The sequence below is a fragment of the Cibotium barometz genome, chromosome 14, assembly GCF_041138505.1.
Source record: "Cibotium barometz isolate CiBa-2024 chromosome 14, ASM4113850v1, whole genome shotgun sequence".
NCBI classification, from domain to species: domain Eukaryota; kingdom Viridiplantae; phylum Streptophyta; class Polypodiopsida; order Cyatheales; family Cibotiaceae; genus Cibotium; species Cibotium barometz.
Window position 1 is genome coordinate 3,209,921 of NC_141059.1, and position 26,792 is coordinate 3,236,712.

Consider the following 26,792-nt stretch of genomic DNA (forward strand, 5'->3'; position numbering starts at 1 on the left):
ACAAGTTTTTTTTCATCCAAAAAGTGGAGAGTTTCTATATAGAAGGGTTACTTTTACTATCTCAAAATTTACAAAAGGGTTGCATATAGATTGTAAAAATCCATAGATATGTGGTTTTTACATATTAACTTTTTACATATTAACCACCCCACGCTACAAAGAGAGTCCTCTACTTGATATCATCTTGTTTGATATGGTGAGCATGTCCTACCTTGATTTATGTACAAATTGAATAATCACTTCATATGAAAGTAGAGCAAAGATTGTATGATACGTCATCAATCCTTATGCTTTCATGGTGGGTGGATACATAAGGTCAAAATGCTTATTTAGAGACATGATTAGAGTTAAGCAGAAACATGGATTTGAAGCTGATTTGCAATTATGCATGTGTGCTTAAATCAAAGTGATTATGACCATCATCCCAGCATGCAATTATTCATGTGTGCTAAATCAAATTGATTAACGACCATCCCCCCATGCACAAGAAACTAAGTGTGTGTTTAAGTTAGATTCAATATAGAATGGGTTGAAATCTCTTAAATATCTAAGAGCTACATGTACAATAACAAATATTAAAAGGTCACAATAGATATAAAAGTGTAATTAAACACTAAAACATCACAAACGATACATCAACAAGACCAAGACAAAGAATTCTAGTAGACTAGAGTCCACTGCTTTGCATGAAGTTAGATCTTATTTTTCCACATGTGAGACTATATACAATGTATCTAAAACAAATGAAAAAAATAAAGTGTCTCACTAGCTCTTACACCTGCCCTCAGAAGAGAATGTTCTCATTTCACCATTGGGGGAGAGAGAGAGAGAGAGAGAGAGAGAGAGAGAGAGAGAGAGAGAGAGAGAGAGAGAGAGAGAGCGACTATGTAATTGCTATATACTCTGTCTCCCCTTCAAAGTGAGGCTCTACATTGGGTATAATAGCAATCATGTAAACAAACACACCTAGTAAGGCAATTATAATGCCTAAACAATTCACAAGAATAGCTTCTGAGCTAAACATTCCCACAGTCCCACGCTCAAGGAATGTAAGTCTTTCCAATAGACCAAGCTCTGTTGAGAGAAGTGCAAAGCCATAAATCACCAATCCAAAGAACACATGCCATGGCAAAATGGAAGCCTTGAATTGAATTGGTAAACCAGGTTGCACAAATGCAACAAAACCAACAAGCCACTATATACAAAATACACAACAAAAAGGTTAATAAACCTTGTAAGTAATTAGTAATTATAGTAAGCTTATTAAAATGTCCAAAGGAGCCAAAAGTGTGACTCATCCACATTGTTTTTATAAATCATTTAGCAAACTTAGCATACTTACTAATTTACAAACTCTATGGTTTTTTAGTTTTTATAAAATTTTTTAAATCGTTTTTAAAACAAAAAGTAGACTTGACCATCCTATTCTGAGATGGTGATGTGCTAAATTGAATTAAGCGTGATTCATTATGATGGCCAATATATATACTTATTAATTTCCTTTGGCTCTCATGAGGATCTAAAACCCAAACTTAGCCTTTATTAGTCAAGTAAAAAAGTGTTTTTGAGGAAGACATTTTTATGTATGTATGTATGTATATGTATATACATCTATATATATGTGTATATGTGTGTGTGTGTGTGTGTGTGTGTGTGTACTTGTATGTGTGTATGATTTCACGACGACAGTGAAGTTTATCTTCTTCTCTGTTCTAAAAAAAATGAAAATTAGTGAGAAACTAATCATAAGACATTTTTATTAGTCAAGTATAGGACCTCCAATGTTGAATTATAAGTGCACCATCAAGCAAGGGGAGAGTATGGTAATCCTTTTGTGAGAAATATCATAAAAGATAGCAAAATATGTAGCCTACTGAACATAAGAAAAAGACTCTAGATGGGTTAAGATAAGATCAAAGTTGTCATAAGAAAATAAGGTTCATCACCTACCACTCCTAAATGGCACCTAACCATATCGACTTGACTTTCTTTGGACCATTTATGTGCACCACATAGAAAAGGGGAGAGAGAGAGAGAGAGAAGGTGTGGGCTATAAATTCTATTGATGAAGGAAGTTTAACATTGAGGTGAACATGAGAACATGTGGAAATGCGCAACCTAGTGCATTTGTCCCATCCGTCTCTTCCTAAGCTTAAGTCATGAAAGAAGGGCCAGGGCATTTGCACTAGCTTTGACCCTAGTGGCCACAAGGCTAGGGGATGCGGATAATGGAACATCTATAACACACATCGCAACACAAAGAAATCCCGTTCGCGACATCCCATCCTCTCATTATACTACGGTGTAAAGGAACTCCTCATTCCACGAAAAAACCAGAGAATGACTACTTGACTAGAAAAACATCCCGATCAAGTCTTGTGGTAAACCCCAATGGAATGGACTATTATCTGAGTAGGGCCATAGTATATACAAGGCCCCCATGGGATATAAGAGAGGCTGTCCTCTCTATTTTTTTAAAAAGTGGATATAGTTTTTATATTCTAATCTATTATTATTATTTAGGGAGTTTAGGGAAGAAGGGTTAGGAGTGCCGCTAGAGCCGTGCCCAGGGGGTTTCGAACCCATGCACTTGGGTGTGTGTGTGTCTGAGAGGGTGTCATCTCTAGAGCAAGCCGAGCTATAAAATTCGGAATTGGGGAACTTTTGCATGTGGAGGGACAATGACAGTGAGGCACGTGGCCCTTGCACATGCGAGATTTCCAACTCTAAACTTAAGCGAGTTTGGGAGTAGCTGATACACGTGGTTGGTCTGCCTACCTTTTCCATTTCCAATTTCTGGGTCTTCTCTGCTCTAGCATCCCGCCCCTACCTCGTCTTCTCTATTTCCCCAAGAAGCACAAGCCCTCTCATAGAGCTATGAAAGATAGCCCAACTAGCACCTCAATGGGATCCAAGAGTAAGGTTACACTACAGAAGCGCGTGCACAAAGAGGTAAAGCCATACTACCTCAAGGACTCGCAGTGGATCGCTTAGAGGAGGTGCTGCAAAATCCCCCCAAGACTTCTCAAGGAAGAAATAAGTCCCAACCTGTGCAAAGCGAATGCGATCACTATGGTGGAGCAAGCCCTGAACAAGGTGAACATGGTAAGATTTCTTTCTCCCTACCGACCCGATTAGAGCAAGAGTGGCCAATGAGTTTACCAAGGAAATCCTTAATTGGCTTGTGTTATGGGCTGTGTCTCTAAACAATTGAGGTCCTAAGAGCATGGATTAGGAACAATTAGGGTTCCCAGGGTTTGGTGGTCAAGCAGACATAGTACCTCCCCAACAACTACTTCTATTTCCTCTTTAAGAAAGAAAGTATGATGATGAACGCTCTAGGAGAGTAGGGTAGTGACTCCTTAAAGAGTCTCCACTCTTTCTCGTTGGATGAACTCTCCAAAGTTCTCCCTGGTGGTAGGTCCTAACCCACGCTCTATCTGGTATGCTAACCTTCCCTTCACCTCTACCCTCTACTCTAGCTTCTAGTCAAGCCCATAGGAAGGCTCCTAGGCACAAGACCCATGTCTGACTTAAACCCTAGGTGGCATTTCCAAGCCCTAGTAGAAGTAGATATTAGCAAAGATCTTCCCTCATCCTTAACCATATGTTGGAGAGAAGGGTGGAATATAGAGCATCCGATCTTCAACATCCCCAACATGTGCTTCCATTGTGGGGCCAAAGATCACTTCATACGGAACTACCCAGTGAAATCCCCTATCCCCTCTCCCTCACCAAGAAAAGCAAGAGATCCCCCCAACACTAAATAAAAAACAAGATGAAAATCAGGGTTTCCAAATGAAGAGAAGAAAACACAAAAACAATAACAAAAAACAAAGTAGAAACAACTTTAGAAACATAAACTCTAATAAATGCACCCCCCTAGTGGTAGACCTGACAAATGCTACTTATTAGGGTGAGAACTTCAAGAAGTGAAGTGGAGGAGAAAATGGTACCAAGCTCTCAACCATAGGAAAACATGCTCTAGAGATTTTGAAGAGGTTGAATTTCAAGAAGAAACAAAGGGTGGCCTTAAGAGTGCCACCCCTCAAGCCAAAGGAGAGTCTCTACTTAGGGAAACAAAGGAATCACCGTCTCTAGTAGCATTGAAGAATGATCTAAGGAAATCCATAGTAAACAACCCGGTGTGGTGATATCTTTCAAGAGTGCCACCTCTCAAGCCGAACAAGTCTCTCCCTTGGAAAATAAAGAAATCACCATCTCTAGCAGCACTGAAGAATGATCTAAGGAACTCCATGGTAAACAGACCGGTGGTGACATCTTTGGCAACACTAAAGAATGATCTGAGGAACTTCATGGTAAACAGACCAGTGGCGACATCTTTCAAGAGAAGGCAGTCTCATTTTGGGGGAATGTGTTCCCCTTTACGAGCATAAAAGAGACCCTAGAACAGCATCAATCCCCCCCTCCCCCTCCAAAAACAAAATCAAAAGAAATGGATGCACTCTCATGCATATTTTTCAATATGAAGCACTTAACTAGTTGGATTGACTTCACTAATGCAGTCTTCAACCAGACTTCATTTGCCTACAAGAAAAGCTAATAGGCTCCCAACTATAAAAAAACCTCAAAAAGTATCTAACAAGCACACGTGGTTCAACATAGACTATGCACAAGGGAGTGGCAAAACCTTTGTGGGAGTTCTAGACAAGTGGATGTACACTATCAAACAAGTTCACAAACACCTAGATAATTGTTGGATAGTAGTCTAGATGGACACTGGGTCCGAAAGACTAGCTCTGGTCTCAATTTATGCCAATCTCTAGGTCGACCTCATGGACCTCCCTATATAATTCAATGAGCATCTAATTCTGGGTGGTAAGGGACTTCAACATGGTGGAATTACTTGAAAACGTGGAGAGAGAGAGAGAGACAATGTAGCAAAAAACTAAAATGCTCATTCCAAAACAATGTTTACAAGACACCTTACTCCTCTCACATAATATGAGAGAGAATTGATCCCTTCATAGCCTCTAGGCTAGGGTTTGGTACACACAAACCTTATCTCAACAAGAGATGGTTCGCTACACACACACACACACACACACACACACACACACACACACACACCTTATCTCAAATATGAGCGTATAATTTCAACAACCCTCCTCAATGCAAACCATGGGACATGGCCACATGGGACATGGGAAGGCATTGGACATACTCATACACCAGAAAAGGGGAGAAGCCTTTATAATGTAGGCTTGTATAAGAAGTGGCTTGTGAGCTACAATGTGTGCTTATTAACAACACTCATGTATCATAGGAGTCCTTCATTAGGCTTAGAGGTATTGGATACAAAGTTTCTTGTCTCTTGATTAGAAGTATGTTGTGAACACCTTGAAGTAGTGTGCCCTTGCTCTCCACACTTACTACATTTGAGCCTATGGGGATACCTTTTGAAACATTGATCGGCCATATGCCCCTTTTTGTTACAATAAGAGCATTTCAGGTTATGCTTCATGAGAAGAGCCTCATTTGATGTAGGAGGAGAAGGTGATGTAGATCCTCCATTCTTCACACCTAGTCGTTGATCTTCTTCAAGGAGAGCCACCTCGATGCCTCGAAGGTACGGTTGGGAAGGTGCTTTAGGGTGGTGATGATGAGGTTAGAGAACTCATTGGGCATTGCCTTGAGAAGAACCGCCACGGTGTCCTCCTCTTCGATTCTTGTATCAATGCTTACAAGTTGTCCCATTATGCTCTTCATGTTGCTTATGAAGCCTCTAAGGGACTCTCCACCCGTCATTTCAAGGCCAAGAAATATCACCTTGGGAGAGATATGGGAGTGCTCGCCCTTTGCTCCATATAGCTTTGCCATCTCATCCCACATTGCCTTAGTTGTCTTCATGTTGGCCACACGATGAATGAGATTTTTGCCCTTATTTAGAGATATAATGGATTGATCTTATTCATCATCTTGCACAACTTTGGAATCATCAAAATCCACCACGTTTGTGCCTTTCACCAAAGGCCACAAACCCTTTCCCATGAGAGCATGTACCGTACTTGGACTTGCGAAGTGTGAAACCCTTCTCCATTGAGCTTGTCTCAATGACATATGTATCTTTTGACATGATGATGATGGGGAGGTAGGAGAGGTCTTACTACTTGCCTTATAAAACAACAAGAGAAATGTGTAGCTCCTTTACAAACTGGGTGACCCAACACAAGAGAGGAAAAAAACAAGCTTAAGGGCAAATGCTTATGGGGGCAAAACACTATAAGCATTTATTCAATTAAGTGGTGTTAAAAAAACACAATTTAAGAGTTCAAACCGGAGATTATAACCTCAGATTTGAGATGCTTTGATGGCCAAATGATGGTTGACTTTTCCACCTTGTTGATGAAGACACAAAAGCCCTTGCTTGAGTTTGGTGCCTTGGAGTTGCTTGCTACCTTGAGATGTCAAGAATCTTGTTGGGCCTTGCAAGAGAGGCCAAGACCAACCACGAGATGAAACAAGAAATAAAGCTTAGAGAAACACTCAATTAGTGAAAAAATAAGGTAATTAGTGATATTTAACTAATTATGATTATATAAGGTTGTGGCTATGGCTATCAAAAAACACAGCTCTGTTGTGAGAGGCTTGGTTCTCCCAACACTGAGGAGGCCATTGGCTAAGCCCTCTTAGAGCAAGCAAGCACACATACGGGCACACCTACAATAATGAGGAATTAGATGATGGAGGGCACAAGACAACGAATACACTGTATGACCAAAAAATAGCTAGTTTTAGGAGAAACAACAATGCCACGGTGTCTACAACCTAATCCAATAAATTAACCTAACAGGCTAGAGCGCCCAGAGGTGGGGAAGGTTCTCACGAAGTTTCGTGGGCAATGAGGCCCTGAGCTGGGAGCATTCAATCCTTTACCAACTATAAGTATGGCTGGAAGCTTGGAGCTTTGTGTGTAGAAAAAGTCAAAAAGACTATAAATGGGATGACCTACCAACTTGGCTTTGATACCAACTTGAAAACGTGGAGAGAGAGAGACAATGTAGAAAAAAGCTGAAATGATTATGCTAAAACAAGGTTTACAAGATACCTTGTTCTCTCACACACAATATGAGAGAGAGTTGATCCCTTTATAGACTCTAGGCTAGGGTTTGGTACACACAAACCTTATCTCAACAAGAGATGGTTTGCTACACACACACACACACACACACACACACACACACACACACACCTTATTTCAAATATGAGCATATAATTTTAACATAATTAATGTCAAATCAGTATAAGAGTTTAGACCTAATAATTAGAGGTTGAGAAAGAAAACATTGGCTTTGATGCAAGGAGGTGCACTCCCTCCAAGAGGGAAGACTCCCTTCACATCTCATGAGCAATGCACAAGATATAGCTAAATTTAATGGGGAGCAGTTTCATACATGGCAAACAAAGACCATGTATTTTCTCATGAGGAAAAATCTATGGGGGCTAGTTGAGGGAAGAGATGAATGTCGAGAGGAGATGGCCTTTGACCCAAAATTTACGTGAGGAAATAGAAAGATAGGCAAGCACATAAGAAAAACTAGACTTGATAGGTATTATATATCCCCACAGGTCTAAGTAGTAGCTTCCTGAGCTCCAAGGTCAAGGTGATGAGGATAATAACTTTGTTTGACCACTTTCCCATTTGGTGTCTCCTAAAAAGATCCACCTTGAGAGTTAGAACTAGGTGGTTTCACTCTAACACTTAGTTATTCTGTCTTGGTGGGAAGAGATTATCTCAATTTGGAAGGGTTGCCTAAGTGATGAAATCTTCCCTATGAGAACATCTAAAAATACTCAGGAACTAGAATTAGAACCTTAAGAAGAAAAGGAGAGAGTGGTGGGAAGGGAAGATTGATAAACCCTCCAAAGAGATATTCAAGCTTCTTTTAAAAACAAAGGCTAAAAAGGATCATATATTTCATTTATTGGAATTTGGATAAGACATGAAATATGGTAGCCTCTACTGTAGACAACTTGAATATTGTATAGGAACACTTCTCTAGAATATTTATCTCCTCCTCCTCCTCCCTCTCAGGGGAAAGGTTGGTTACATGAAAGGTGATTGCAAAATCAGATTTTATAAGAAGGTCCTAAGGAAGTGATTTCCATTTGGAGATCCATAACCATGCTCGACACTACCTATAACTTTTTTGCTAAGACCTTAGCAAGAAGATTATCTAGTAGCTTAAAATATTGGGTTAGAAAGCAACAAAAAGTGTTCATTAAAGGGAGATACATTCTTGATGGCATCATTAAAGGGAGATACATTCTTGATGGCATCATTGCCTTATGGGAAGACATAGATCATTTCCCCCATAACCATGCTCGACACTACCTATAACTTTTTTGCTAAGACCTTAGCAAGAAGATTATCTAGTAGCTTAAAATATTGGGTTAGAAAACAACAAAAAGTGTTCATTAAAGGGAGATACATTCTTGATGGCATCATTGCCTTATGGGAAGACATAGACCATTTCCCATGCTCAATCTACTTTGTCTCTTGTTGGAGGCCCTTAGCTAGAGAAATGAAAAGTTGAGTAGCATGTGGAGACACTTCCTTTGGTTTGGAGATGCAAAGGTACACAAAATCTCAAAAGTGGCCTAGCACACCTCCACACGACCAAAGAAGGAGGATTAGGTGTGCCAAATATAGAAGAGGTGGCGGGACATGATGGCTGCTCAATGGGTTGTGGTAGTCTGACAGGGAAGATGATTAGTCCATTCTGCTCAACATACATACTAGCAACATTAGAGTCACATAATACCCCAGATGGAAGGATATCTCACTAATGGCCCTTTGTGGCAACCCAATGATTACCAAGCCTAGGGATAGTCCCCTAGTTAAATCTATGTGGTAGGCATGGAATAGATACAAGAAAGAGCTATCCTTCACGAGAAACCTCAAAAGACTTAGGGGAATGATGCACATGGACTCAGTTTGTTTCTTAGTGGTCCTCAAAAGCTGCATCCCCAGAGATGAGCTTATCAACGCACATAGACTATCCAAAAAAGGGATAAGATGTTTTGGGAAGACATGTGGAGCAAAGGAGATCAAAGATGGCTCCTTCCAGGGGAACAAAAAGGGCAGGATGGATGAACACCTTGTCAAGAGAAGAATTGAGTTGTGGGATCTTGACATTTGCCCAATGTTTTAGAACCAAGCCTTCCACACAACGTAACTTGCTTCCCATCTCGACTGTCCTTTCAAGGCCCAACCTTACACTGAATGAGAGATGTCACATCTTATGTGACCACAAGCAAAGGGGTTTTAAGTTCTCCAAGATTTGGTCTCCTACTATCTCACTTGTGAAGTCCTCCTCTTATGGCTAATAATACACAAAGCCCTATGAACTAATAAAAGAGCCTTTAGGATTGGAATTGGAAGTGGGATATATCCTAGATGCAATAAGGAGGTAGAATCGATATATCCTGGATGCAATAAGGAGGTAGAATTAATTACAAATTTGTTCATTACTTGCCAATGGAATGAGGAGGTGTTGAGACTCTTGTAGGAGCGCTTGTGCCCAACCATAGTCAAGAACCTTACTTGGAAAGAATTGTTGCTTGGAGCACATATTGATTGCTCCTCATTTGTATGGAATAGCATTAGAGGAGAATACTTGTAGACAGTGTGGATGTGCAGAAGTGAGTGGATATTGAACAAATCCAAGATTAACATGCATCTTTATCCAACCACAAATGTGGTCGTGTAGATTAAAATGGCAATCAAAGCAAGATTAACATGCATCTTTACCCAACTAGGGATGTGATGTGCAAATTAAAAGGGCAATCAAAGCAAGATTTCACATGTGCAATGCCTAGTACCCTATGCATGATACAAATGAAATGTTTCAATTATCTAGATCCAAAGACGAGTTCCAGAGTCGGATCAAAAGTATCCACTAGCAAGGCTGCCTTGAGAAGAACAGGTTTGTAAAATGAGGAAATTGATCTGATTAGAGGATTCAAAACTGGATGAATACATCCAAAGCCTCTTCACCCTCAAAGAGTACATTGAATAGAAGGTTCTTTGGTATGATTCATTTAAAAGGATGATGTAATTAAGGACTATCCTTTTTTCTTTGTCGCTCTCATTATATAATATAAAAAATCATACATTTGTAGAGAGAGAGAGAGAGAGAGAGAGAGAGAGAGAGAGAGAGAGAGAGAGAGAGAGAGAGAGAGAGAGAGAGAGAGAGAGAGAGCACTTTGTCGAGAAAGAAAACGGGGTTTGGAAGAAAGGCTAGATAAAGGGCATTAGACACGAAGATACTAGGATGCACAAGGGTGACATAATTTGCCAACGAACTAGCTGTGGATTGCATTTTTCTCTCTATATATAACTAGAATGCTTGGGGACCCTTATCCTCTTGATTGCTAAAAGTACTTTGAAAGAACGTGTGTCCTTCCGTTCATGTATAAACATGTTAAAGTGCTTGAATGAAGATGGACACTGGAGTCCATACCAGTTTTGCAGCACGTCCTCTTCGTATGCGTGTCTTTCTCAAGTTTATATGAATAGCTTATAGAGCTCGAACAAGCATGAATATCAAGGCTATGATTATGTTCAATATGAAAAATCGATGGACATTGACAGAGATCTCACGGTACATCGCAAAGTTAATAATTCCAAATTCATTACCATATTTGAATCTGAGTTACACATCATTCATCAAGTCATAGGATATTCCCGCTCATTTATGTGAGTGAAGTAAAAAAAAACCATACATAAAGTATGGCAGGAAGTTGGCACAATCCTCTCCGAAATTTTATAAACATAGGAGAACATGCCCTTCCCCCATTTCCCAAATAGCACTTTCAATATCGAAAGTGAACCAAAACACCTTTAGTGTTGAAGGTGACCATTAGTCCTACGTATTGATTCATGATACAAAACTCATTTTCAAATGTGGTAATGAATTTCTAATTTTCTAATTTTCTAATTTTCTAATTTTCTAATTTGTGAGGTACTTTTGAATCCCCATTGAGCATAAGAACAAGCTTCAAGCTCATCGATTGTGGATGCCAGTATAGCATTGCTTCCAAGTATGCTTTCAAATTCATGTTCATTCGAGCATTTAAAATATACTCTACACTACACGAAGTATGCTACCCAAACACTCACAAAACACAATAAAGGAATAAAAAAAACAATCTTGTTTTGCAAGCTTCAGAGCATGGAGTACACATGGTACACATGGTTTTGATGATGTGTGTGTGTGTGTGAAATCTGTGTGCTTGATGTGATTCCAAACTGACTAGTCTGTTGCTCGCTGTGTGACGAGCGGGAGACAAAGGCGATGCTGTTTGCTGGGTACTTTCCTCTTTTTAGTCATGCTTCTAGAACCACCACCTTGAACTTAAGCGCCGGGGGGTGCACCTTGGGCCTTGTTTTAAATCTGGCCACACATCTCTCGAGCTTTGTGCTTGGCTTGGTTTGCAGTTTCCATAGCTCTTCACCTCGCAATCAACCTGGGAAGGTGGCGTCCTTTGAAGTAGTTATAGACCCAAGAGAGCACGAACAAGGTGGCAATGTCAGCTCCACCAAACAGTGAGCACGCTAGTGACGTGCACAGAAAGAAAACAATGCCATCGGGGACAATAGGGTTGAAGAAGAAGAAATCAGGCGTGAGAAGGACCATAGTCATGATTATTCCGGTGATGGTGAGGCCGCCGAGGAAAAGAGAGACACCGCTTGTTGTGAGCAAGGCAAGGAAACCGATGATCTGGCTAGATGCAGGGCTGTGCTTTGTATCACAAGGTGCGCGGGGTGATAGAGAGATGGAGAGTGTGACACATGGAGACTAGCCAAGGGTGGCGTAGCGGGTTAGGGGTGGGCGCGAATATGAATCATGGAGACCAGCAAAACATGGTAACTACCAGGGCTGGCGACGATTAAGACGGCATGGTGATAGAGGGGACGATGATTAGTTGCTGGCAAGATGGCGACGATAGTTAGGCGGTCACGGAGGTCAGCAAGACGGAAGCTCTCAGAGCATGCTGGTGAGGCAGAGAAAGAAAACAATGCCAGCGGGGGGACAAGGATAGGGCTGAAGGAGAGAAAAATAGGCATGAGAAGGACCATAGTTATGATTATGCCAGTGATGGTGAGGCCGCTGTGAGGAAAAGAGAGACGCTACTTGTTGTGAGCAAGGCAAGGAAACCGATGATCTGGGTAGATGCAGGGATGTGCTTCCTACGTCTGTCTATGAGGCCCTCTTCTTGATCCCGTGTTTGATCTCAAGTTTGCTGAGTTTAGTTTGCCATGGAGGCTGTGAGCCTTTTATCTCTCTTGCGCTTTACACCCATCGTCTTGCCAAGTCCACCACCCCACGTGTCTATTGTGTACCAGCTAATCTGCAACTCGTTTGTGCTGCTTTGGGCGTGGTTGTTGGCACCTCACCCACCTTCTTTCTTGTCGCTGCACAGGACTTAGGCGTGGCGGTTGGCACCTCGCCCAACTTCTTTCTTGTCGTTGCATAGGACTTGAATGTGGTTGGCACCGGTTCGGGCTTAGAAAGCAACCTCGTGTGGCAGTAAACACGGAGCTCATGTTCCACTTTTGTCTTATTGGCCTTTACTTCATCATCTTCTTTGGTCTGCAGAGCAAAATAGCGTGCTCGAGTTCCTTAGCATTGTGCATGGTTTGGAACTCGGCGGCGCGAACCTCTTCCTACATAATACTCAGTTGGGGTCTTAGGGCTCTTGTAGTGCTTTGGCTTGTGCTTTGCGGATGGCTCTCTTGGCTTTCTTATTAATTTCTTTTAAAACACCATATTAGATAATTTGGAAAAATTTTCATTCCCATTTGAAAAATGGAATCATGGTGAACTTGTCCAAAATTTTGTCAAAACCCCCTCATGTGACATATCATTGGAAAGACCTTGAAGAGTAGAATCTAGATCTACGATCTCCGACAAATTTGGAGTTAGCATGTTTATAATATATCCAAAATTAAATGGAGTGATTGATTCCCAAAATATGAGCTTTTTCCCAAATTATCTAATATTGACTTTTTAGCTTCCTTTCTGCACGACCCAGCTTGTTCTGAGATGCTCGCAATTGCCTTTGGTTGCATTTCTGTGCTTTTTATGTTGACTGATGGTGCCTCTATAACCCGATCGTGACGCTATCCTCTCCAAACTGATGTGCACCAGAACGTGGGAGTTGCTTTTGCTATTTTTTAGCATGTTACTGTTTTTTAGCATGCCACGTAGGTTGCCCTCGATGCTTGCTTTCCTGTAAGCATCTTAGGCTACCCAAGGTAAATATAGTTATTTATTTATTCATATAATCTCTTTTCGTTTATTTATTCATATATAATCTCTACATATAAATATAGTTATTTATTTTTCATATATAATCTCTTTTTATCTATTCATATATAATCTCTTTTGTTCCCGTTTCTCTAAGTTCTAAAACTTTAATCAAAAGAAGCGGGTTACGTTGTGACCTGAAGTCCGAAAAGCGCGACGGTGATGAGGCCAAGCCACGAGTGCAGACTATAAACATTGGCAATGCCGCTGAGGTCGTGGTACTGAAAGACAGCACACAGCCCAACAACAGCCAATGCGAAGGCTCCAAGTTGAAGAAGGAGATGGGCTGCTTTCCTTACGTCCTTGGAGCCTGGCAAGGTTTTATACACCAGGACGGCTACAACCCAGATGGAAAAAAAAAATAAAAAATAAAAAATTATCAGTAGTTCGGTTTATGGTCCAATTTCTTAACCCCATTCTTTTTAAAAAAAAATTAAAATAAATCATAACCCACCTTCGCTGCTAAGAAAAATGAAGGCCAGCGTCATCATAACAGGATGCACCTTTCCATTGGCAAAGGGAAAGTTTTGTAAGTGTAAGATATACCAAAATTTAGACAGCACGGCATTAATTAATCATAGCATTTAAGGAAGCAATGAGCATATTGTTAGCTTACGTTGAAGAGAAGCTGGAGCGTCGTGGAACTATACGCAAGCCCACCCCTGAACAGGTAAGTCCACACAAACAGCAAAACGATAGCAGCAACAGCAAGCAGATGGACAATGAAGGAGAGAGGGCGAGCGTTGCTGTGGCTCAAATAGCCCATGGTGGATTAGATCAACACAAATATGTGTCGCCTCAAATAATAATACATGAAGGTGGATAGCATACAAACTTGTGTTACGTGGAGATGAGGAACGAGAGGCCAAACTCTATGCAGGTCTCAAAATCAAAGCATGACTTACGCCGCTAAACTCTATAAACATCAAAGCATGACTGACGGCGCCATGCGCTAATGCTGGCTGCTGTATGTTCGGACTTCGGAGTAGAAAACAACATTTTTTTTAAATAAAAACAAATTGTTATTAAAAAACAACACTACTCTTTTTTTTTTTTTCGAGCCAGGGACAAAAAAAAACCCAGCATTTATCGGGAAAAAAGGGCATTCACTCTTTGGCTTTCCTACGCTACATTAATACTACCCTAGCATGCGTTTCTCGCCTTCCCTACACGCATTTCCCGCCTACCCTACATTAATACTACCTGGCACTCCCCAACAAATCTTGGCTGTCCTCTCTGCATTACTTTCTACGAGTGGCCCAGCGCGGTTGATTGCCCTTTCTCTTTAGCTCTTTTTTGTTTTTCCCATTTAAAACAAAACAAAAAACATTTTTAAAAACTAATTCTACTCTCTCTCTCTCTCTCTCTCTCTCTCTTCTTTCTCTTCTCTTTCCTCATTTTTTATTTTTCTTCCCATTTAAATACCTTTTAAAAAATAATTATCTTTCTTTCTTCAATTCTCTCTCTAACTCTCTCTTGCTCCCTCTCACTCTCTCTAACTCTCTCTCTCTAGCTTTCTATCCCTTTCTCTCTCATCTCACTCTCTCTAACTCCCTCTCTAACTTTCTATCCCTTTCTCTCTAAATCTCTCTAACTCTCTCCTGTAATCTCTCTCTCCAACACACTTTCTCTCTAACTCGACCTCTCTCTCTCTCTCTCTCTCTCTCTCTCTCTCTCTCTCTCTCACACACACACACACACACACACACACACACACACACACAAACTCACTCCCTAACTCTCTTTTTTTCTCTTTCTAACCCTCTCTCTTTAACTCTATAAATCTCTCACTCTCTAACCTTCTATACTCTATATATATTTATATATATACTATCTCTCATCCTCTGTCTTATTAACCCAGCGCGGTTGATTGCCCTTTCTCTTTAGCTCTTTCTTGTTTTTCCCATTTAAATCAAAACAAAATTGGTCCTTGTTCACACTTGGGTGCCCAAAACTTACTAACTAGGCCTTGGGTGACCGAGGTCAGAAGACCTGGTCACCGAATTCATGTTGGTAGAAGTTGCGTCTGGACTGGAGTTTCCGTAGTGTTCGATGGAATGTCGAGTGGGACTTCCAGAAGCCAGTGTCGATCATGTCTTCAAATGTCAGATGCATATGAGCTGGAAGACATCTTAAGCGGTGGTAATACAACAACATCTTAAGCTGGAAGACATCTTAAGCGGTGGTAATACAACAACATCCCTCTATCTGAAGGCCCTTTGTTCATGTCGAACTGTAGATGTTGTGCTTCAAGGCCATCATAAGGTTCTTTAGGTTGATCTATGAGTACCACCAATAACTTCATGAACCTAACACTGGCCATAATTGCAGGGTCACCATGTTAGCTAGTTGCTATCTTTGTTCTTGAATATTCCCAAATGTTGCTGGATTGAATATAGGAAAGTTGTAGCAGACATGAGAATCCCTGCTTTTGGCATCCTTGAACTCCAGCGTCGTCCACCTTCTCTTGATAGGCATGTATAGTGGATCCACGCGCAATGCTGGCGCGCACTCATGTAAATTCTGTTGTATTTTGGCACTATTAAAAATTCTTGTCTCCATGTAGGTTGGACTCCAAAATCTAGCAATTGTGGTGCTTCTTCATTTGTGTGAATGGTGGTGTATCCACCTCTCGTGTGCAGAGGATATCGCTTCTTCCATCTTTTGTAACAATAGCTGATCATGAATGTGACCAAGCGAATTTCCAGCAAGTCAGAGAGAGATGAGGGTTCGCTAGCTTTGTGTGTTTTGCAAGATTGGCCCACCAATGTTCCTTCTCTTGCCAACGGAAGTAATTCTTCTTCTAATTCCGGATGGGTGGCAGCATGAAGAGGATATGGTACATAGTGTTGCCTTGTGGTGGGTGTGACTGTTGAATAAGCTTCTGGTAGAATCTGGCGGGTGGGATCGAAAGGAGTAATCTGCATCTCCACTTTGAACATGAGTGCCAGATGTAATAGTGGACTTCCTTGTTGGATAAACTCCTCATATTCGGCAACTGCTACTATCAAAAGGATTCCAAAACATTTTGTTCAGTATAAGGCACAACATTATCAAGTGGAGGCAGATTACGTACCTCTTGAGGTTTTCGTGGTGGTGGAGATGGGATAGGTGCCAATATCTCCTCAGGGGTGAGAGTGTTAGTGGGAAAATCTAATTCTAGTTAGAGAGAAGGAAGAGTAGATACATTCAGCTTGGGAAGAGTTAGTAGGTGGCGTGCTAGGATAAGGATTAAGCAGCCTACTGGCGATATTAGAATATACAGGAGGGTAAGTGTTTTTGAAAAATGAAGATGGACCCTCATCTTCGCCTTGACCAGAGCTAGGGGGTGGGTGGCTAGGTTTATGAGCTTTAAAAAAGTTTTGAATTTCAGGGATTTCTTTGTTATCAACATTTGGGTAATTTATGTGAGTGGCATCAAGGGGGGATGTTGGGTAATTTCAGGGATTTCTTTGTTATCAACATTTGGGTAATTTATGTGAGTGGCATCAAAATTATAGCTTACGTTTGTGAGCATAGCCTCTAAATGCTTGTGTATATTAGTATAGAGCTTAAGGATGCCCACTGGGTGATATAAGGTAGACTCACAAAGATTTAGATGTTGGTGAGTATTATATGCTTCTAACCACCCATGACTAATTAACTATTGATAAGTATTAGCTGCCACCTCGTAGTTGGCTGGCGTCGCTGGTATGCCATCTAGAACAAATAGGTCGAGCAACGCTGTTGTCTAGGATGTCTGAATTTTGTAAGACACGGCACCAACTATGGAGGTTGAGGACTATAGGATGCAAGGGATAGAAGAAGGTGTCTTGCGAGTTAGTTAATATAAGATCCCCCCTCAAAGTGCCCATAATGATTGTTGGGTTAGCATCTCTTTCAGTATTTTGTTTAATAAGGGTTAGTTCTCCTAGGCCTATATCTTCAGCTAAGTTGATGTCATATTGAAGTAATGAGAGTGTTAGTGTAGATAAAAACAAAGCAAGAGTTTGAGGAGGGGCCCGAGGAGTTACTGGCAACTGTCCCAATTCCAAGGCACGCTCAAGGAGGGTACACAGATCATCGGTGGGCTCCGATCATTGACTCCTTTCTTGTACGGCCAATTGGCAAGCCAGATCTTGCATGATGCAAATATCAGCATTGCTGAGCTGGTTGGAAATGGTTGTCTCCCTGACCATTCTCTCAGCATCTAGTTCCTCAAATCTTCTTGTTGCCGCCTCCTATGCTCTTCTGGTAGTAGCTTCTCTTTGATGGGCCTCAGTAATTTGATTTAATTGTTGTGCTGCCAGTCTTTGTGTATCCTGTAATTATGCTTCCAGTTGTGATATTGTTTCTTGACTTCTTTGTGCCTCTGCTTGGTTGGTGACGATTGTCTCATTGAGGGCCTTGATTTTTTTCGCATGTGCTTTGTTAGCCTGCTCTCTTTCCTGTTGTAGTCCTTGCACTCTTTCTTGTTCTTCTTTGAGGTGGGATGTGAGGAGCTCTATTTGTTGTCGAAGCATATCCTCATTATGCTTTGTGCCATCTTGGTACTCCTGCATTTCCCTAGCATGCCTAGTTGTGAGGCTCTGTGTTTGTGTTATCTCTTTTTGTAGCTGCTCCTTTGTTTGCTCTAGCCTTGCATTCAAGTCAGCATTTTTGTTGATTTTTTGTGCAATAGCTTGACTTAAAACTAAATTATTGCTTTCCAAGGCACTGTATCTGTTTTCCTGTTCTTCTATAACCTTTAAACTCTTTATGAGATGACTTCTTTATGAGTTTCTTTTGCTGCCACCAAATTTTCTTTTACGCTTTGTATTCGTGCATTGGCCTCTTCTAGCTGCTTCCATAGGTTGGCGTTCTTGTCATGTAGCATGTGTGTTGTCAATAAATGGCAACGCCACACCTTTTGCTCCTGTTCCCAGTTGGTACTAGTGGCAGCTCCTATTTTTGTAAGGGGATCATGGAGTAGTGCGTCTAAGCCTTCCAATGTATCCTGGATGAATTGCTTGAAAATCCACATCCTTGAAAGATCCAAGTTGTGGCAGTGGCTTATTATCATCCAACCTTCTTTGTTTGCTTGGACTAGAAGTATCTGGGGAGTGTGGGTGCTTACTAGATTCTGCTGGATCCTCCAATTCTTGTATTGCCCACTGGTGCTTCTTCGATTACTGTTTCTTCCAAGGCATGGTCCTTTGGTGTTTGTTCTTCAGCTCCCTCTATTGATGTATCCGCTATAGTCGTCGGTGAATCTTTGAGCAGGGAGAGGTCTTTGAAGATAAGTTGTGCAGGGCTCATTGGAGGGGAGAGCTGATGTTGTTGTTCCTACACAGTTGGGTTTTGTAGCTTTTCTTGGAGGGCCTCTTGGTATGTTTTGATCTCAGATGCCATTGCCGCTTCCAATTGTTGAGATTCTGTTGTGACATCTACTAGTAGTCCTCTCATTTGCTTGTCTATCTTCTTCTTTCGGTCCTTCTTGATTTTCTTTATGAGCTCCTTTGCTTCCATTAACACTGCTTGCCCCTCTTCCATCCTTTCAGTAGCTTTTGTAGGTTGGGCAGGGATGATAGCTAGCTGCAGGCTTTCCTCTGGTTCTGGCTCTTTTAACGGCCTCTGTGCCACATGGTTAAGTATTTGAGTTAAGAGGTACAAGTTGCTGATCTTTGACTGATGGGATTTTAGGTAATTCTCCATCTCCTTATGCATGTAAAATGCCTAGTCCTCCTCCTTCTCTTCATAAGCTTTTGTTGAAATTTGAGCATAATGATGAGCTATGGTGGATCATACACTAGAATCAACATAATTAACAAAGTGATTAGCAAGTGATTAAGACGTAATTAGTGAATAATTAGCAAATAGATTAATGTAGGCATGGATACTCAAAAACCAGCAAAATTCTCATTAGGGCTATGCCTCAATTTATAGAGTTTACATCAAGCATCAAATCCCATTGATTTCTCCATGATTCACTCCCAGAATATCTCAACCTCTTGCCTGATTCTCTCCACCTCTTCTCTTTTCCCAGAATATCTCCCAGAATATCTCCACACTCCTAAATTCTCTCATGCTACCCATTATTCTCTCCCAGTAGATTCTTCTAACCTTTTCACAGGTTCTTTCACAATTACATCTCCTCTTTTACAGCCTCTATCCAAGATCTTGTTCCCACACACACCCTATTCACTTGTATTTTTCAACAGCTTTCGCTATCCTGTTTAGGCCCACCCTGTTGTACCTGTCCATCGGCTTTATCTGCATCATTAATGACATTGCTCTGCAGGCTTTTTCGATGGCTTCATCTATGATGTTTTCATATTCCGCACCATTGGAGTTATAGGAATCTCTCTTTAGCATCTCCTTGATTGGCATTGTATTCGAGGGTGTGCCTGTGGGCTCTCACTGTAGCAGAAAAGCGGGGAGCTGTAAAGCTTCTCTGATGAGGTCTTTTGTAATAAGAAGCTCTTCAGTGGCACCATCCGTCTTTGTAATCTTGCCTCTTTTTGTCTGCTTGTTGTACGTTCTGAGCTATTCGGCGCCGCAGAGATTGATGTTGAGATTACTCCACGTAGCACTTGAGCCATTCTGCCTAGGCTGACTTTGTCCAGCTTAGCTTTCACTTTGGCATCCTCTAATAAGTGGAGGCACTCCTTGCTGTGGCATTGAAGAGTGACCTTGCCATGTGGTGTGGTGACCTCCTTCCTAATGAGTGTGCCTTGGAAGAACTGGGTGTAAGGGCCCAAGAAGTTAGTCTTCAACTTGCTAGCACTTTGGGACCCTATGGTAGTACTGGCTTGTGTTGTAGAGGGTTGCTCTCGGGATTCAGATTCTAAAACAGACATCTGTAGCAACATATATAGTCAATCGAATGATTGGTGGAAGCTACCTTTTTTTTTGGGAGGTTAATTAGTGTTAGTATGTGACACATGACGTGCAAGAGTAGTCGTGAATGAGGAAGGCGTGAATTAGTAGGCGTGAAGTTAGGGACATGAAAGTCTTCACATGCAGTAGCAGACATGAACGTCTTGACGTGAAGGTCAAAGACGTGAAAGTCTTGACGTCGTGAAGGTCGAAGATGTGAAAGGCTTGACGTGAAGGTCAAAGACGTGCAAGTCTTTGATGTGAAGGTCGAAGACGTGAAAGTCTTGATGTGAAGTAGCAGACGTGAATCCGCAGTCGTGTCTTTTATGCATTTCACGCCTATGTAGGGATGTAGTCTTTTTTCTTGTAAAATGACAATTTTCTATTATACATTCAATGGATAATGCATGGCAAGCATCGTATAGAATAAGGGATTCTCGACTTGACACAGTTTTATATTATCACACAAATATAAATATACAAAAAAAGAGAAAGCAAAGAAAAGAAAAAAGCAAAAGGAAAAGCTCCCACCTTGATTAGTTCGGATAGGCGATGTCGAGAGCAAGGAAGCAATGGTGCACAAGCAATCGAAGAAGGAAAAACACGAAATCAATGAAAGCAAAGTGACGAGACAAGATGAAGATTCGATTTTATAGCGTAGTCATCGGACAGGGCGGCTACGTTAAATGAAAAATCCACATGTCATGTTGTAATTGGCTACTGAGTTTTTACCGTTTCACGGCGTGAACTTCTTCGCACTCTTTCACAGCATGAAACACAAAAAATGGTTCATGTCGTGAAAAATTGTAGGGTGGTTCACGGCGTGAACCATTTTTCTGCAGTTTCACGTGGAGGGAGTCTATGAGATCGAATTTTAATCTTTTGTGCTCAAACATCCACACATGAACATGATGATGCATTGTTTTTCTTTTCCCGTTAGTTTTACCATTGAAACCAAAGGTTCTCCTTGGCACTTTTTGGTATTTTTTGATGTAATCATTTTAATTCTATTTGGGAGGTTCTTAGTGTTTCTTCTATCTAACTAAATATTTTTGCAATGTCTGGTAATGCATTACTTATATTTGGGACACCCTTACCTTTACCTTCACATGTCTTGTTCCATTCTGTATTCAGTGTAGGTATTATTGTTGCCTGGGTCATTTTCAACTCCGTTTGCTGAATTTTCTTTATTCTCCACACAAGTGCAGGTGTGGATTTTGCTCTTTTGGGGAGTTGATGCTGTAAGCGCTCACTCTCCTTTGTGAATTGATTTGAATGAGAATGGGTACACATATGAATTGAATGTGGAATAAGTAATATGGACTGATGAGGGATAATGTGGAAAGACGAGAGTTCATTATAGAAATTGAATTTGTGACCTGTTTGTAAATGATTGTTTTATGTCAAGAATGCTGGGGAAGCATTTTGACCGTCTTGTGAATAAGGTCGTGGAGAGACCTAACTGATAAAGTTGCAATAGCTGACGGAGAGTCAACAGAGGACGTCTCGCGTAGCAAGGTCGGCCGAGGTCTTGACCAGCCTCGGTTCGATTTAAATGGTGAGCTTCCGGTATGGTGGATGAGGGACCAAGGAAGCGGCCTATGAGTGAAGCGCTAGGTGACCTGCGAAGGATCCTAGAGGGTGCTGACCATACGGTGCTCGGGCTTTGGGTCACGGAAGATACCCACACGTGCGTCGTGGAAGATATTGGAACAAGGAGTAAGAGTTGTTTTCTGAAATCGGGCATGGATCTGCTTGACTGACCTTGCTGGTCCTCAACGGATGAGTCCATGACTTTTTTTTTATAAGGATCTGTTGGTTGATCTTGCTGATCTTTAACGGAGATTCCATCTTGATTTTTATAAGTGAATATATTGCTGGGTACTATGAGCTAGGAACTATTGAAAAGGCCCCTGAGTGGATAGGTGGTGAGCGTTCTGGTTGCCAATGATGCCATAGATACTCCGATGAAGGAATGATTGGAAATTAAGATTCAACCAGATATTTTGGAGGATTGTGATCAGTGATATTATGGTTTCATTAAATGATTGTTTTAAAGATGGCTGAATAGATCTGTGAAAAAGGCAATTTCATATTGGGTGTGTAAGTGGCATGACTGGTGTTAAATTTGCATGAATATCCAGCTAGGGGGCCTTGGAACTCTTTTCCTTGGTACCCGAGACAAAACCTAACCAAATTCTAAATTGGATTCCATCACTACAGTGGTTGGTGGGCGGTTGGCTAACCCATGGGACTGGACTGATGGATCCGTAAAATGAGACTCAATTCTGCTAAATACAATAGATGGACTGATGGATCCGTAAAATGAGACTCAATTCTGCTATAATACAATAGATGAAGTGAATCCCGGATCGTAATTGTTCTATGGACAAGAATCAACGGCTATGCCTCTCGATGGGGAAAAAGCGTTGATCTCTATGATCCAAGTGCAAGTTTCTTCCTTGATCTAACCGCGTGTCTTTATAAGTTCGGTCGGATCAGTTTGGTTAGTAATGACCTTGACAGTAAAAATATCCTGGAGAAATCGCCCGTGCTTTCAGGGCAAGGGAAGTTTTTTTCCAGGTTCGATTTTGGAAGAACCGAGGGATTAGTCTCCTGTCCGAATATCCGTGGGCGAGGCCCCGAGTGAGAGGACCCTGCACCGCGCAAGGAGTGCAACTTCCGCTGCTAGCACCCCCGAATCCATTGCGTGGAGGGGGCAGGGATCTTTCAGCTGGTATCAGAGCAAATTGGCTAATGAGGATCAACTGAGAAGCCAAAAATGTCAAAAATTTATGAAGTAATAGTAAAAGGTTGGAATTGTGTGATGAAATTCATACAAATTGGTATTCAGACTGAAATTCATAAGTTAGTAATTGGGTCTTCATATGGAAGTACTGCAATTGCAGGGAATCCTTGAGTTGCTTGAGGCCTAGATTGGATGGTATTTACCTTATAGTTCCAAGGACCATGACTACCCGTATATACCGAGGGTATAACTGCAGCTCTTTACTGGCAGTATATATGAGTAAATCTAAGACCTTGAAATTATAAGCTAAAATGCTATCCAGATGATGAATTCGAATATGGTTGATATGATTTTAAAATTCTGGTTGATGATTGATGAGTTGATTTGGATTCTGATTGGAAAAAGATGATTCCTGAATTTTGGTTAAAAAGCGTTAAGCTGAGCAAAACCACAATGAGGATGAATAGGACAAGTCCCTGTGATAATGTTCGTAACTGAAATGATGATAATGACTTCAGCAAATCACTATGAGATTAGTGGATTGTGTTGTCAGATTGCTACTGTTAACACTTGACCCGGTGCATCAAGTTAAGGGATGACAAATTGAGAACTCGCTTGACTGAAATTCCCGTGGAAGAATGTTCAGAAAGAAATTTTTTGGTCTAATGGACCATTATTGTGTTAAAGATATGAATGATATGATCTGAATGAATTGTTATTTAATGATGAGTTCTATATAAGGGATATTTATCCTAAGATTCTGTTGGGTTGACCAGAATATAAGGAACCCCAGAATAAGCTGGATCTTAAGGGAAAGAGTTGTCCTCTACTTTGCGAGATGAGGATATCTCGCGTTTTTTAAGTGGGGTAGGATGTAAGATTCCTCCCCCTAGCTTTTGAGGTATACAGGAGTAAGAATCTCCCTTTCTGATTTATAATCCTTTCCCTCTCTGAAAAGAAAGATTCTGTTTTACCCTGTTTTGACCTAGAGAGAGAAAATGTCTAGAGAGAGGTAGTCCAAAATTGAGATATTTTTGGATATAAAAATCCTCCTAGTGTCTAAAATGGGTTCCCCTAAAACAAAAATTAAAGAAGAACTTTCCAATGTGCAATTGGAATTAATTGGAAATAGGTATAAAGGACCTTAGCGCCTAAGGGTCTTGATTTTCAGAAATTTTTGGATTATGGTCCAATTAAGGTTCCTATGGGCCAATAGGATCAATCCATGTGTGGGGAGGAGATAAATCCAATTTGTAAAAGAAGATACCAAAAAATGAGTGAATGTCCACATAAGATGAAGAGTTGACTATGTACGAGGTTTATTAGTAAAAGACTATGAGTATTACTAAGAAAATGAGATATTTTGGGTATAATGATTCCATTTTGACACATGTGTAAGGAAGGGGAGTCCCTTCAAGGAGGCGCCTACTTCACATGCTTGAATGAGTTTTAAACTAATAAATAATGTGATATTTTTATCTCTCCTCTCTCTTGGATCAAACCAAATCAAAAGGGAACCAAACTAGGTCCAAATCTTGTTCAAATTCAGCCAAACTGAACCTGGAAAATTCTAGAAATTAGTTGGACTTCGTTAGAGGCCTCCCTCACCTATAAATAGATCCTTAGCCCTTTGTAAAAAAATATGAGAACTATACTATGCCAGTATTATGCTGAAATAATGATAATTTTTACTATTCTCTAAAATTCTCTCCAAATTGAAGAAATTGGAGCTTCCCTCTTTCTTCAATCTCCATTTTGGTGGCTCCATCAACATACCAAACCAATTGATTGGTTGGGGGCCTCTACCGTGATCAAAGAATCAAGCAATTTGTAAGGTAAAGGGTGAATTTTGATCTTTTTCTATAATTTCTCAATGTTTCTCTCTTCTCAACCCCTCTCAAGCTTGAGAAGCTTAATTGGAATGGCTATTTAATGCTATTATAGTTAATTGATGAATGGTAGTAAGGAAATACATAAATTTTTATTTATGCTTAATTTTAATAGTTTTTATGTAATTTCTCTCTCTCTCACTCAAAGAATGGTCATTCCCATATCCTATTCTCAATCCAAATGAAGCTTCTCATGAAGCTTTTCCCTAATCCAAGAATAAATTCTATGCTTGTTTAATTGGAGGCCAAATTAATGGTTTTTTTATGCTTTTAAGTTAGTTATTTCATGAAAATTTATGATTCAATCCATAATGGGTTAATGATCCAATTAGGGATCATTCTAATCATACCCATAATGTTAAAGTTCATTCTTTTAGAATAAATTGAGATTTATCAGTAATAGCAGTAGAGCTATGGCGATTTTTTTGTAAAAATTACACAAAACATTTTCATTCAAAGTATGAAAAGAGGACTTCCTACCATATTCTAGGAATTATCATCCTAGATAAACTGATTGATTCTCATTGTAATCATAGAAATATTGATTTTTAGGTTTATGCGTAATTAATAAATTTTTAGATAAATTTATTTGTCTATGAGAAATAATTAAATGTTAAAAGAGGAATTTCCATTACATTTGGAATTCCATGATTGGATGGGAAAAGAGATATTCCTATCATATTGGAATTATGGGATAATTCATTTAATTTCAAAAATAATTTTTTAGATAAATTTATTTATCTATGAGAAATAATTAAATGTTAAAAGAGGAATTCCCATTACATTTGGAATTCCATGATTGGATGGGAAAAAGAGAATTTTCTATCATATTGGAATTATGGGATAATTCATTTAATTTCAAAAATAATTTTTTTAGATAAATTTATTTATCTGAGAAATAATTAAATGTTAAAAGAGGAATTCCCATTACATTTGGAATTCCATGATTTGAGGGGAAAAGAGAATTTCTTATCATATTGGAATTATGGGATAATTCATTTAATTTCAAAAATAAATTTTTAGATAAATTTATTTATCTATGAGAAATAATTAAATGTTAAAAGAGGAATTCCCATTACATTTGGAATTCCATGATTGGATGGGAAAAAGAGAATTTCCTATCATATTGGAATTATGGGATAATTCATTTAATTTCAAAAATAAATTTTTAGATAAATTTATTTATATATGAGAAATAATTAAATGTTAAAAGAGGAATTCCCATTACAATTGGAATTCCATCATTGGATGGAAAAAAGAGAATTTCCTATCATATTGAAATTATGGGATAATTCATTTAATTTCAAAGATAAATTTTTAGATAAATTCATTTATCTATGAGGAACATTTAAATGTCAAAAGAGGAATCCTTTACGACATTTGGAATTCCATCATTAAGATGGACAAAGAGAAATTTCTAGCATTTTGAAATAATGGATATTTTAAATGAATTTATTTTATAAGAAATATTTTATGGGAAAAGAGGAATTCCCATGGTAATTGGTATCCTAGAAATTAAATGGGAAGAAGAGGAAATTTTAGTATAAATTTGATTTAGGATTATTTTACCATAAGAGGAAATATGGGTAGAATTGATTTCTACAAATCCCATGAATTCTTTTATTCAAAAGAAGAATATTGAACATAATTCAATTGAGGGATTGAGAAGGAATACGGAACTAGTTGTCAGAAAAAGAATCTTTAATTAGGCCAAGCAATTGACTGAAATTTAGAAAAAGTCCTATTATCGGTATCAATCTAGAAAAAGCTATTATATGGTAATAGCATGTGACTGGATGTGATAAGAAGAAAATAGGATGTGATAAGATGTGTATGGGTTGTGATAGGATGAGAATGGATGTGTGTATGGGATGCGATAGGATGTGAATGAATGTGATAAGATGAAAATAGGATGTGATAAGATGTGATGTAATGGAAATAAATGTAAATGTGAATAATGAGATGAGAAAAGGGTTGAGA

General features: G+C 39.8%; 1 protein-coding gene across 2 annotated transcripts; it reads right to left on the reverse strand.

The window, feature by feature from the left end:
• Nucleotides 1–819: 819 nt before the first annotated feature.
• On the reverse strand, nucleotides 820–14,401 carry LOC147631563 (putative ascorbate-specific transmembrane electron transporter 2). Of its 2 annotated transcripts, none has more exons than XM_086808074.1 (4): nucleotides 13,954–14,341; nucleotides 13,792–13,840; nucleotides 13,475–13,674; nucleotides 820–1,195 (listed from the first exon to the last, which is right to left on the reverse strand). In XM_086808074.1, the coding sequence occupies exons 1-4, from the start codon at nucleotides 14,101–14,103 to the stop codon at nucleotides 884–886; spliced, it is 711 nt and encodes a 236-aa protein (XP_086664200.1). In that variant the 5' UTR covers nucleotides 14,104–14,341; the 3' UTR covers nucleotides 820–883. The 2 variants fall into 2 exon arrangements, with proteins under 2 accessions (XP_086664200.1, XP_086664201.1); XM_086808075.1 differs by lacking the exon at nucleotides 820–1,195 and adding an exon at nucleotides 11,161–13,260 and having other exon boundaries at nucleotides 13,954–14,401.
• Nucleotides 14,402–26,792: the final 12,391 nt, after the last annotated feature.

Excerpts from the sequence above, each read along its gene's own strand:
- LOC147631563 (XM_086808074.1), bottom strand. The coding sequence starts at position 14,103 with ATGGGCTATTTGAGCCACAGCAACGCTCGCCCTCTCTCCTTCATTGTC. Across the intron at positions 13,675-13,791 it reads CATTTTTCTTAGCAGCGAAG|CCGTCCTGGTGTATAAAACC; the intron begins GTGGGTTATGAT and ends TCTGGGTTGTAG. Across the intron at positions 1,196-13,474 it reads TCGCGCTTTTCGGACTTCAG|TGGCTTGTTGGTTTTGTTGC; the intron begins GTCACAACGTAA and ends TTTTGTATATAG.